The sequence below is a fragment of the Chelonoidis abingdonii genome, chromosome 3 (assembly GCF_003597395.2).
Source record: "Chelonoidis abingdonii isolate Lonesome George chromosome 3, CheloAbing_2.0, whole genome shotgun sequence".
NCBI lineage: Eukaryota > Metazoa > Chordata > Testudines > Testudinidae > Chelonoidis > Chelonoidis abingdonii.
Window position 1 is genome coordinate 58,257,724 of NC_133771.1, and position 13,866 is coordinate 58,271,589.

A 13,866-nucleotide genomic window follows, 5' to 3' on the forward strand; every position below is an offset into this window, starting at 1 on the left:
TTTGACATGCATTGTATGAAAGTCTTTTATTCACAGTCCATTGAGTTTGTACAGCAGAGCTCTTTGAATATGTCTAGCAACCCACACCTATTTTATTTATAACCTATCAGTTTTGTATTTTGTACTGTACATTTGTATTTAGCATTGCAATTGAGAGAGTAATAATTACTTTCTGTAAAACAAGCCTGTTTGCCTGGGTGCCTGAGATGTGTCATCACATGCAGGGATGTCACTAGATGATTAATCTCTTTAAAAGATGAATGGAGATCCAGTTCTAGCATTTTCAGATTCTTAGCCTGATTTTCAAAGGTGCAAAGCCACCACGACTCTCTGATTTCAGTGGAGCTGTGCGTGCACGCCACTATGAAAGTCAGGTCATTTGTGTTTCTGACATTGTTTTAATGGATTAATGCAGTCACAATCTGTTGTATGACAGACTGAAGAGCAATGGATTGATGGTTTTGATTCTCTTTGTCTTTGTCAATTGTTCCATATTAAGTGGCAGGATGAGATGGGCAATGAAAGATATTCATAGCTGAACCCAGCAACTGCCTCCATCAACACTGGTTTGGTTTTGGCAGATTTCTTGGTATAGACATATTATTAGGATGGAAGACCAACAAATTATGTAGCACATATGCCAATGAATGCTGCTACTTAGCAAGAGATCAGGTGATTGACAAAAGCTTTGGTAGTGCAATAAGATTGCCAGTGATGGACAATAAACTGAATATCCAACCAGACCACTTAAGAACCAGAGATTGTTCTGATGGGACTCGTTCTGCAAGAAGGCTATATCCCTTGGGATTTCCCATAATGATGATGTGCAGATGATGCAGTCACACCTTGGAATTTATTGACTAATTTATTTTAATACCAGATGCTCAGTCTCCTCTTTATGGAAAAGAGGAGGAGGAACAGGGGGAGAAGAAGAGGGATAATTTACTTGTGATGATACAATCAACAATGAACTGTTAATGGTGATGATTAAGAGGGGAGGAACATCACAGCTCATGTGTGTCCTGGGTTGAGCTACCAATTGGTTGCAATGATACAATATTTATAAATCATAGATCTTTATTTTGTGTTCTACTTTATAATTATGACTTCACTGTGTGAAAAAAATTAGTGAAACCTTTGGGGAAGATGAAGCATAATTTTATCACCTCTATGTAAATAGAGTTTTTCACGTTTTTCCAAGCAGTGTTCATCACTTGGTAGTGTCTCTGCTCACCTCTGAATTCCTGGTTGTTTGAATTATATAAAAAAACTATATTGTTTTAATTGATGCATAATAGGTAAAATTATAAAGATGTATAGTTATTATAAGGTATAAGCACAAGAAAGCAGAGATAAGGTTGAGCTTTTAAAAGTTGAACTCTGCACTTTCTTATTTGTGAGTGCTTGATTTTTTAAAAATATATTGCCTTTACAGTATTGTATGAAATTTCCTTGGGGTTTTGTGTGTTTTTTAACAAACAAGGAAAATAATAGAAACTGCCAGTGTAGCTGTAATTCCATGACCTAGAAGTAACTTGCTTCCTGAACCCTCCTTCCTTTGAGTGAGCACCCGGTGTTTATTTATCAGTTTTAGTATTACACCAGAGATTACACTGTCACACCTATTTAATACTTCAGTATACACTACTTAAGAACTGTGTACTTGATAAATGCATCCTTATTAAGTCAAATTTATGCTCATACTGTTCTGATTTAGCAGAACACTCACGAGAATCTGAGAGTATTTCCCAGTGAGGTAACTATGCTATTGTATTATTTAGACAACAACTAAGATCACAAAATACTTCACAAATTGTCTAGATTTAGCACCACTGAACTACATTTAGTACCACTGTAATGGGTTGTGGTGTGAAGGATAGCAGCCATTGACAGTTGGGGAGAAGAGATTTTGCATGACTGCAGCAACCTTTTGCACTTACCAAAGGCACCTTGATCTCTTTAACATCTATACGCAGAGGAGCCAGAGCTTCAGTTTTTAAGATATTGGCTGAAAAATGTATGCAGTGAGCTACCTAGAAGTCATTTTCTCTGTCTTCAAGATAAAGGGCCTAAGCCATCTCTCTGTGGATTTGTACCTCTGGCTAAATGATTTCATAGCTATTGGTTGCGTCACAAAACCACAGTCATTTTACAAAGCATAGTTTATTCTGATAATACCCTGACCTTCTCTAGGCTCTGAAAAAAGGACATCAGAGTTAGGATACAGGGGGTGATGTTTGTGCTTCCATATCCTTCTTTAAGCTGCAGGGAGAACCTAATAGTGTATATATATATAGCATGCTATTTTCAAAGTGCTATTCAAATATTAACTAAATTTTCCTCTCAGTCCCACTGCGAGGTGGGTAGATAAATCAATACTGTTTTACTGATGGGGAGACAGGCTCTTAGAAATAAGACCTTCATTTTCAGAGTTTCAGAGCACATAAGAGTTTTCCTTGAGTTCAGTCTGAATGGGGAACTTGACACCTCTGAAATTCAAGCAGGCCCTAAGTGAATTGCCCAAAGTTGGATCAGTAGGCATTAAAATCTGGAATTAAACCAAGATTCTTAATTGTTAAACCAATGGCTAATCCAGTGCCTTCAAGACAATATGCTTAACTGTTTTGTCTCACCTTCCTGATGTGTACAATTTAAATAATATTTTGTGCTTATATAATGCTTTTTAAACACAAGGTCTGTATAGCTGAGAGCACTGCAGTTATGTCCATTTTAAAGAAAGGAAAACTGATGTACATACAGAAGATAAGGGGCTTTCCCAAAGCCAGTCAAAAAATTCTACTGATGTGCTTTAGTGCATTTTTAAGGTCACAGCAAGTCTTCCCTTTGCGTTAACAAGACGTGTGGAAAGAGCACGAGGCTCTCCGCCCTTCCCCAGCTCCACTACCCCGCGCCTCGCCGCTGCGGTTGTCACTGCAGGTGGCAGGCGCCAGGCTCAGTCAGCGGAAGAGGCTCATACCAGGCCCCGCCCCAGCCGTCACTGAGGTGCGCTCGGATCTCGTTTAGGCGTTCACCTGGTGGCGGATGGATACGTGGACGGTTTATACCCCACCCCTAATTTAAACACACTGGAGGATCTTTTGTATCTCAGTGAAATCATAGATGTTTCAATCGTCTCGGGAATCCCAACAGGCAATCTCGTGGTGAAGAGGCCCTTGGACTGTAGTGTTCCAGGCTGGGGACTATTTTCTATGCTATGCTGGACGCGTTACTTGGAAAGGAGGGATTGAAGGCGGATATAGGTGCAAGTAGTTCCGGTTAAGGAAGTGTGTCTGCAGCCGGCTGCCGGTGCCCGGTTGCGTGAGGGTCGGAGCGGAGCTGGTCCCAGCTGTGCCAGCGCGTAGGGAGCCGCCGCCATGTCGACCCGCTCGTGCCGGGAGAAGGCGCAGAAGCAGAACGAGCAGCACCAGGCCATCCTGGCCAAGCTGCTGCGGGAGGAGGACAACAAGTACTGCGCCGACTGCGAGGCCAAGGGTACGGCCGGCCGGCCGGGGAGGGGCCGGGGGTGCTGGCAGTGCCCGGGCGGGGTCGCGGTCTCCGGGGTGATGTGGTCCCGGGCCCCCTGCGCGGGCGGGGAAGGCGGTCGGTGGAGCAAGGGGTCCGGGTGGCTCCCTGCGGGGAGGGAGATCGGGCCGGGGGCCCCGGGCAGAAGACAGCGGCCGGAAAGCTCCCTGCTCGGCCGGCAGAACTGAGCACTCACTAGGGCAGCTGACTTCTTGGGAAGCGTGTATGGGGCAGGTCTTGTTATTGGCCCTTCCCAGGGCCCGAAGGAGGAGTCGGGGCTGGCGAGCGGGCTTTGCTCTGGGAGGGCCGAGTGGCCCGGCTGGCCGAAGTGCCGGCTGTAGGGTGAGGCTGGTACTAGGTGGTGGCCAGTGCTGTGTGCCGCTATCCTGTGAACTCTGCAAACACTCCCGGGGTTCCTGGTTCTCGGGAGAGCCGGCCAGTATCTGCCCGTGCTAATGACTGATTTGATGTTCTTGTGGGATATGGGCCTGTGAGTATAGTGGGCCCAAATTGCTTCTTGCAAATAAGCTGCAGTGAGGAAAAGGGCTGGAATTTGAACAGTTACAGTAAAAAACAGTTGGGAGGTTGATGCGGAAAAATCGATCATCCTTTCATTTAATTTTAAAATAATTTTGTTTTCACCTGGGATGTATTTTGATTATTCCAAAATAAGGAAAATGTCCCTTGGGTTTTTATGTAGTCTCTGACCTACACCTTTTTTGAAGTTTCACTGTTGCCCTTGCTTTTTAATGGACAGAAGTGAATCCTGCTTGAGTGACCTGGTAGTTGGTCAATGGACAGCGTCAGGAAGCTACCTCTTTAACGTTTGGTACAGACACTGTATTACTTGAGATGAATGTTGCAACACTAGAGTAAGGTGATATATTTAAAAAAAAGTACAGCATTTAGGCAATTAAGCTATTAAATATTGAATATTTAAGGTCTATTGTGCATAAGACTCATCTTCAATAACATATTTTGCAGTATTAGTTTGAATGATGTGATGAGTAAAATGTAAGGATTATTAGACCATGGTCAGACTTAAAACAGGGAAATTATTTTGTCCAAAAGTGACAGACTGCATAAATTTATTTTTAATCTTGCATCATGTTTTTAAAAATGTAAAAATATTTATATAGTAGGTAATATAATAAAAGGCATACAATAGTAATGCATACAATACACTTTTGGTGATTACCTTGTTTGAACAAGTGTGATAATCCTCTTGTATTAGCTGAATAATCAACTGCTCCATTGTGACAGCCATAACTATGTTGTTCAGGACAGGGACCCACTGGGCACCTCCAAAGATGAACCATGAGACTTTACAGTTTGAGCTAAAGACTAATTTCGATAGCCAAGAGCTCTGTCATAGTTATCTTTTGTGGATTAGCCATGGGTTGGGGAGAAGGGAGAAATACTTAGCATGCACCAAACTCTGCATTATTTAGGCTTTTGTAGACAAGTATCACATTAAACTGCACAGCATGTAGCACAAAGAAGTCACGGTCTTAACAGGAAATAGCTTCTATGGAAACATAGAACGAGTGATGGAAAAGACCTAAGTCATCTAGTTTTCCTTTCCAATGCATGGTTGTTCCTTCTTATGTACTTGCTAGTGTTCTGTCAGTAATTTTCAGCAAACTGTGACCATTTTCTGGCTATCGTCTTCTCCCCTTCACACCCCCCCCCATTTCCAATACATTTTTTTCTGGCCTCAGGCCTTTGATCATCAGAGCCACCTGGGTAGCTATTTATTTCTTACATTTTTTTCAGAAGAGCTGTGGTGCGTTTGTGACTTTCTGCACGCCATTTTTACCATGGTGATGTAATTATATGTTTAGTAGAATGTATGCCTTGCAAGGTATCATTCTAAAAGTCTTGATCAACTAAACATTAATATCTCATTGAATTGTACGTACTGTCTTTGTATGTGAAGTTATGAAGTTTTGCTAGGTACATGTTACAGAAAGATGATGTAAAGAGACTCGCAAATAGCCTTTCAGGTACAAGAGTGAAGAAGCTAGCTAGACTGTGCTAATGGACCAAAGAAGAGCTTGTCCTTCCTTGGGTACTCCTCAGACAGCCTATGGATAATAGTTGCTATGACTCAGCAAGGCATGCAAGGGCGTGTGACCAGATCACATGATACTGAATGCCGTTTTGATACCTGTACTTTTCTACAAACTGGGCTGGGAACTTGGCTGGGAACAAAGTGGTTCCTGCCATATGGAAAAACTCTATAAGGGGGAAGTGACCTCATGACTAGGACTTGCTCCTCTACAAGACAATACCTGGAAACACTGGAGAAACAAAGACTAATCTAGGGAAGAAGGTTCCCTGCAGGAAAGAAGACCTGTATAAAGAGGCTAAAACCTGCTTGTATCAGTCAGAATGAGAGAGTGCTGTTTCAAATCCTGTCTAGTTTGTATGAGACTTAGATTGCAATTTTGTTTGTTTGCTAGGTAATCTACTTTGATCTGTTTGCTATCAATTAAAATCTCCTTTTCTGTAGTTAATAAACCTGTCTTGTGTTAACCAGTGTTATTGAGTGAAGTGTTAGGGAATCTTCACTCTGTTAACAAAGTCTAGTGCATATTTCCCTTGCATTGAGGGGGAAAGCCGACTATTTAATGAGCAGACCCCTGCGCAGTGAAAGATGGTATAATTCTGGGTTTATACTCCTGTAGCAGTGTAAGGCTGTGGAACTGGGAAATTGGCTGGTACTTTTATTGTTGGTCCATAAGTGGCTTAGGTAAAGCACTCAGGTGACTTGGTTGGGTGTGTGGCACCATCTGCTGTTGGATTGCATGATAACAGGCCTGGAGAGGCTGGCTAGGTCTCATCATCAGAGTAGGGTGAGAGAGATCAACCCAGCTGAGTTGTTAGTGGGCACAGAGGTTCAAACAGATCCCAGACTGCACCTTGGGGCTACAACCAATCTCCATGTTGTGCTTGTCACTGTCTCCTTCACACCTGTGGATTTTAATGCTTAGCACCTAAATGATTCTTACATTTTCTAAACTCTGTGTAAATTAATTTGTCTCATTACCACCATAATGCAGATTTCTTAGAGTTCCAGAACTTGATTACTTGAAATCTTATACTTTTGTTCTTCATCAAGCACTGCTCTCTCTAATCTCTGCTGAGTTCCTCTTCTTTGATAATCATCTTGTTTCTTTCAGTTACCTATCATACCACCACCATGCCTTCGCACTTAGTCTCAGTCCATCTGCTTTTGGCGCTCTCTTCTCTTCCATTAATAGGGCTGGTGATTCTGTGTATGCTTTGCTCTCTCTTCCTCCCCCTCCCCCCCCCGACTCTTTTTGGTGCCTACCTTCCATTGTAAGGTCCATGCTGCCAACCTGCAGCCCTGATGCACCCTTAATATGTTTCCTTCTCTCCTGCTCTTGCAGTGCACAGTGTCTCTCACAGAAATCCCATGACCAGGCTGATCTTCTCCATCACAAATTTATTCTCTCCTGTTTCAATTTTGTCATTTTCCTAGCTAAACAGCTCTGGATCTCAAGTTAAATGAATCTCGTACTGGCAATCCTGATACCGAATCACCACCTTGGGCTCACCTGATGTTCTCTCTCTCTTCACAAAGCTTGCAGATTTCTTCCAAGAGAAAATTGTCAAAATGCAAGATGGTGATCTCCCTTGGCTTGGCCTTCTCTCTTCCCTTCCCTCCTACAACTTTCTTCTCCCTGTCACAGATGCAGAACTTTCTAATGTACTCGCTTCCTCTAATCTTTCCACTAGCTCCAATGACCCCATCCCAGTGGAACCCTGTTTATCTGATCTAATTGGGGCCAGGGCTAGATTGGATAATCAGGAGAATTCGCAAAGAGCTTCCCATCTTTTATTTCAAGATGGGCGTACGGTGGCTTCAGCCCTGGGCGGCTGGTGGTTTGTGTTAATATGGAGAGCTGGATAATGGAGGCTCGGATAAATGGGGTTCTACTGTATATCAGTAAAACGTGTTCAAGTGATACCTATTTATATTGTGGCTAGGGAAATTAAAGTTCAGCATTTCATTTCAATTGCAGAAAAATGCAGATTTTTATATTTTTATCAGAGAATTTAGGTTTTTTAATCATGGAACAATTATCAGCAGGGATCCTAGTTATCATTGGTGTACAACGTCTGTCTCTTAGAGTCTTTAATATAAAGAGAGAGAGAAATCTAGCATTTCCCTTAGTAAGTTGTTCCAGTGGCTAATTACATTAACTGTTACAGTTTGCAATGTATTTTTTTCCAGTTTGCATCTATCTTTATTTTTACACCTTGTTATTTTTGTTTACTGGATTAGAGTCCCCTAATATCAGAAATCTTCTCATGTAGGTACTTAGACTGCAGGTACTTCTTAACTTTCAAGTAGGTCATGATGTCTGGTACCATGTTCCCCTTCTTTATATTCTGGATAAATTCTCTGGCAAGAACTCAGTCCATAGTGGTTTCTCTTGTAGTTGAGATGTATATCCAGATGTAAATTCAACTTGATACTTATTTTCCATTCTTTTAGCAGTGACAAGTTCCCCACTACCGGTTTCTCCTATCCACAAGTCTAAAAGCATATCTAAAGACAGCATGATATCACTTCTGTGATCAGAGGCTATTTTACTTAAGCAGAAGTCTCTTGCAGTGTAGGATGAATCTAAAACTCTTCACACTCTAAGTTGGCTTCCAAATCTTTGCTAATGTATGGCACCAGAATGCTCTATGATCCCTTGCATTAACCATGACCTAGTCTTCTTTCCATGTGCCTGATGTGATTGTTTAGAACTAATCTTCTGTGGCTGAATAGTAGGAATTATACAGTGTTCTGTAGGATATCTCTTACCATTTTTGTGATATATATATTTTTTTTTAAGCCCCAGCACATGGGACATGCCATTGTGATGGTTTTATCATGACCATGTTTTCTAAACTGATCAAAAACTACTTTTAGGAGGGCCATGAGACTCTTAGATCTGAAAAGCTTTTCATGCTTTCCTGTGAATCAGCAGACATGAAATGTACCTGAGTTTTTTGAAATGATTCTTGTCGTTCTTTACTGTTATTTATAGTGTTCATAATAGCAGCCACTTCCTGCAGCTCCATTGGCTGGGAATGGCAAGCTGGGAACTGAGGGGTTCCGTGCCTGTGAATGCTCCAGGTAAACAAAACATCCAGGCCTGCTAGTGGCTTACCTGATGGGCCAGGAGCCAAAGTTTGCCAACCCCTAAAATATAGGGTCAGCTTATGAAAAGGTCATACAGTTTTTTGCTTTTTTTACTTAACCATCTTGGGGGGTCAGCTTATAAATGAATGGGCTATTGAATGAGTATCTACAGTAATCAAGTTCTTACCTTTTTTGAGATTCTACAGCAATGATCTTCTACACAATGCTGTTGTGGGCAAAATCTTCCAAACAATGGTGGTCTTTTCCTTGAAACATGCTTTCAGTGCCTCTGAAAGGACAGCTCCCACTAGTCAAAATGAATGTACTAAAAATACAAAATTAAAACAAACAGTACAACATCTAAATTCACTTCTGAATACAATATTTTGCAATATAAGATTTAATCAAATACATTTATTTGAGGATCCTCCCAACAACTCAAGATGTTGTATCTCTGCTCACTCCTGAAATCGGGTGGAAGAATCGGGACATTGACATCTGCAAAACTTCTTACTTCTACCTCTGAAATGGAACTGGTGGTAAAAGCAAGCTTTTATTCTGTATGGGGACTGGCCTGTACAGGGGGACATATTGCACAGTTGGCCAGTGAATTACACAACCAATTGTGAGACTGCACTGGAAAGTTGGGTATTTTGATTTCTGGATTTTATTCCTGGTTCTTGGAGCAGAGTTTGGTCAAATGGATAGGTGGTGCACTACCAAGTATGTAATTTGGTATATTCCTTCCTTCTGAAAGGCAGTGTGTGTATTCAAATAGATGAGACTTGGGTAAGTCTAGATACTGGGGGCTTATTCTGAGCTCATCCTGAAGTGACCTTTTGCAGATTATCCGTTATCTGTACATAAGGGGAATGATAAGTAGTTCCCCAAAGGTAAGGGTATTAAGCCTTTGTTAATAAGACTCCCGAAGTGCAGAGGAAGATTAACAGCAGTCATAAGAGCTGGGACTTGAAGGCTTGTGCTTTCTGGGCTTGCAGTTCAGTGCAGCTTCCCCTAAGCTGCACAGTATGCATGTGTGTGTGTTCACTCATAGTTCTGGATTCAAAATTATGTTAAATGAGTTAAAATTGAGTACATGTCCTTAACACAAAAGTAAAAACATTAGAGATGTGGTAGCTATCTCAAAAACAAACATGACAAGTCAGGAAATTCAGTGGGAAGGTTACACTTTAAAGAAATCCAAATAAGTTAAGGTGTGGAAATGCACATGGACGGCTCCTAGACAACCATAACTCTGTCTTGTGGCTTGGCAGTTCCTTGGAAAAACTAGTTTAGGATAAGGTGCTGGTAAATATTGTCTTAAACTGGGAAAATCAAAACCATTCCTAGAATATATTAATGAAAACTACTGGAAAATATTTAGCATTTTTATGCTAATTTTGCAGTGATATGGTCTGTTTAATTTTAATTAAAGGAAATAAAAATTTAAGAAGCCTGAACTTAAAGCTGTATGTTAATACTTTGCCTACCTGAAAAAGAAACTGGAACTTCTGAATCTGGGAATTCCCTTTCTTTGTTTAGCAAATAAAATTACATGTTTTCTAAGCAAGGGGAATTCTCAGATTCAGAAGTTTCAGTTGCAATGTGGGGAGGAGTGGCAGCCACTCGCCCAGCATCTTAGTGCAGGGGGAGAGTTTGGCTCTGCTCATCTCAGCTCACCTTTTTTCCCATGACCCTGTACGAAACTCTACCCCACAACATTTGAAGTTTTTTTGGATATTTGGTGTAGTGCGTGGGTTGAAAGAAGGTATTTTGGTAAAGAATGTGATGGAAGGTGGAATTCTCTGCAGAAGGACAAAGTTAAGGTTCTTTAGGCATTGACTGTGGTAGCAATAAGATGTGCCTGAGGATGGAGGAAAAAAAACTGTATACTCTTGAGCCACCTTGCTTTTCACTTCTTTGCTGTTGTTGTGTCATGTACATTGTGTGTTGCAGTCCTGATTGATTCACAACTAAATTTTGTACACTAGATGGGGTGGACATTAGGAAGTGCAGCTGCTGACTGAAGATTTGATCATACATAACCTTTCTTTCATGTTCAGCTGCACAGAAGACCTTTTCATAGTAGGGTGAAATCTAACTGAAAAATGTAGCTTCTGACAAATTGTGTGTTTGTACCATGATACTTGTGTGCACTGCTCATAAAGTTTATACATTGGCAACTCTTGGTGAAAATTTGCATATCAATACTTTTTTTCCCTCAAGTATGAATTTAGTCTGCAGGAATGGGGTTTACTTGACAGCCCTAGTAAATGAAGTTCTCTGTTTACAGAATGGTAGCAGGGCAGACCTCCATAAGAACTTAAGCAGTCATGGAATAAGAGAGAAGGTCCTTTTCATGGATCAGTAAATGGTTAAACAATAGGGAATAAAGGGTTGGCATAAGGTCAGTATTCAGAATGTAAATAGTAGAATACTCCAAGGATCCATACTGGGATGTGTAGTGTTCATCATATTCATAAATCTGGAAAAACAGGGTAAACCAGTGAGGTGGCAGAGTTTGTGGATGATACTAAATGACTCGGATACTTAAGTCCAAAGCTAACTGAAGAATTACAAAGGAATCTCACTACACCTGGTGACTAGGCAACAAATGGCTGATGAATTTCAGTGCTGGTAGGCGCAAAGCACATTGGCAAACATAATCCCAACTATACCTACAGCTCTAAATTAGCTGATACTACTCGCATAAGATTTTGGAGTCATAGATAGTTTTGTGAATACATATGCCCCGTGAGCTGTGGCAGTCAAACACACTAACAAAGTTAGGAACCACTGGGAAAGGGATAGATAACAGAACAGAAAATATCACTGTGTCACTATATAAATTCATGGTACACCCATACCTTCAATATTGCATATGGTTCTGGTTGGCTCATCTCAAGACAGATATTAGAATTGGAATAAGTACAGAGAAGAGCAACAAAAATGATTAGGGGGATAGCTTCCATAGAGAGGAGAGATTAAAAAGGGTAGGTCTGTTCATCTTGGAAAACAGATGACCAAGGGAGGAGGATATGTTAGAGGTGGCAAAAGTGAATACAGAAGTGTTGTGTGCTCCTTTTGTCTTATAACACAAGAACCAGAGGTCACCCAATGAAATTAATAGGCAGCAGGCTTAAAACAAAAGGAAGTATTACTTTACAGAACACACAGGGAACCTCTGGAACTCATTGCCAGGAGATGTTTTGAAGGCCAAAAATATAATTGAGTTTAAAAAAGAATACGATAAATTCATGGAGGATAGGTCTATCAATGGCTATTGGTCAAGATGGTTAGGGATACTCCAGGCATCCCTAAACCTCTGATCTCCAAAAACTGGGATTGGGCTACAGGAGATGGATTAATTGCCCTGTTTTCTTAATTCCCTCTGAAATGACTGGAACTGTCCGCTGTTGTTGGAAGACAGGATCTCTGTGCTATATGGTCCATTGGTCTGAGTCAGTAGGGCCAACGTACCCCTATGTTTTGCATTAGATCTGCTCAGGATGCTGAATTGTACAATTGGTTTGTTTTTAAGATATTGGTTAACAATGAGTGGCTGGACTACCAAGAAGAAATTTCAGCTTGAGTCCAGCTTCAAAAAAATTCATATTTAAAAATTTATGAAGAGAACTCAAAGTACACTAGAAAAAAATTCAGCAGCATAAAAAAATCGAGTGGAAGACCCCATCTAGTTTTAGATACAAACCAGACGTGTGCTCCTTTAAATTCATTTCGTAATTTAGCCTCAACTGTGGAGCCACAACCAGTCGTCTCTCTAATCCGATATACAGAATAAAACAGGAAAATATTAGTGGTGGTTGAACATATTATAGTTAGGTTTCTTAGGCAAGTTCTTTGATTGGCAGCTTTAACTGCAACTGCGACTCTGCTTGCTCAATTTAACTTTAGATGTTCACTACCTCAAAGCGGCAGCACAGCTCTAATCTTCGTTTATGATGGACATCATTGCTTTTTCTTTCCTTGGCTTCTTAAATTCATATAACTGAACTCCTCTAGAATGTGAAATAGTATCTTTCTCTTTCAAAACTAATGATTTGATTCTGATCCAATAGGACTCGCTAGGTATTGGAGTTTGCTTTTACTCCAGTCTTTGGAGAAAAGTGTCATGGGGGTGGAAGGGCAGAATATCCCTGCAAGTGCTTTATTCTTGTCTCCCTTACAGCTCACACCCAGTTTTCAGGTGAAGCTAAACTCTGTGCCAGAGAGGACCCTTATTTGTGTGTGTTTATTGCAGCAGTGGCAAAGCTGATATAGCTGCATCTGTATACCAGCAAATGTCTTTGGGGGTAGGGAATCTTGTTTTTTTGTGTCTCTTGAAGCTCACGGACCGCTTTTGCCACTATACAAATAACATTAAATGATGAAAAAAACTGTAGTCTGTATTATTTCTAAATCAGTAAGGAAGATGTATCTAATGGCTTGTTTTAAATTGTTCTTAGTTTAGCTTATGCTGACTCTTGGTTAACTAGCATTTTTTGAGATGGCACTGTTGTGTTTCAAGCTCCAGACCAAAATCCTAGCTTAAATTAGGGTGACCAGATGTTCCAATTTTATAGGGATAGTCCTGATATTTGGGGCAGTCCTGATATTTTGGGCTTTTTCTTATATAGGCTCCTATTTACTCATCCATGAGAATGATTAAAGGTTCAGAGAATGTGCTTTATAGTGATACTCAAGGAACTCAATCTGTTTAGATTAACAAAATGAAGATCATGAGGTGACTTGATCAATCTATAAGTACTTGGAACAAATATTTGACAGTGGGCTCCTGAGTACAGCAAACACACTCCAATAGCTGGTAGCTGAAGTTAGAAAAATGCAGTCTGGAATTTTTAACTGTTAAGATAATTAACCATTGAGGCAATTTCCCCAAGGGTTGTGGTGGATTCTCCATCTCTGGCAATTTTTAAGTCAAGACTGGATGTTTTTCTAAGAGAGATGCTTTAATTTATACAGGAACTAATTCAGGAAAGCCCTGTTGCCTGTAATAGGTCAGACTAGATAATCAGAAAGATCCATATCCAAAAGGAACCAGTGAGTCTGAGGTGTTGGCTGTAGGCTTTCTCCTAAAATTTCCATCAGTTACCACCAGTCCATTCCACTGCTGGTAGCAACTGTGGAAATGCTAGTGTAAACAAGTGACCTGTGGT

The 13,866-nt window shown here is 40.8% G+C and overlaps 1 protein-coding gene across 1 annotated transcript in view; it reads left to right on the top strand.

Moving 5' to 3' along the window:
* Positions 1-3,003: 3,003 nt before the first annotated feature.
* Positions 3,004-13,866, top strand: part of SMAP1 (small ArfGAP 1) — a 239,813-nt gene continuing 228,950 nt past the window's right edge. The window contains 1 exon segment of the mRNA XM_032804568.2: positions 3,004-3,492. Coding sequence (XP_032660459.1) covers positions 3,375-3,492 — 118 coding nt within the window. The 5' untranslated portion in view covers positions 3,004-3,374.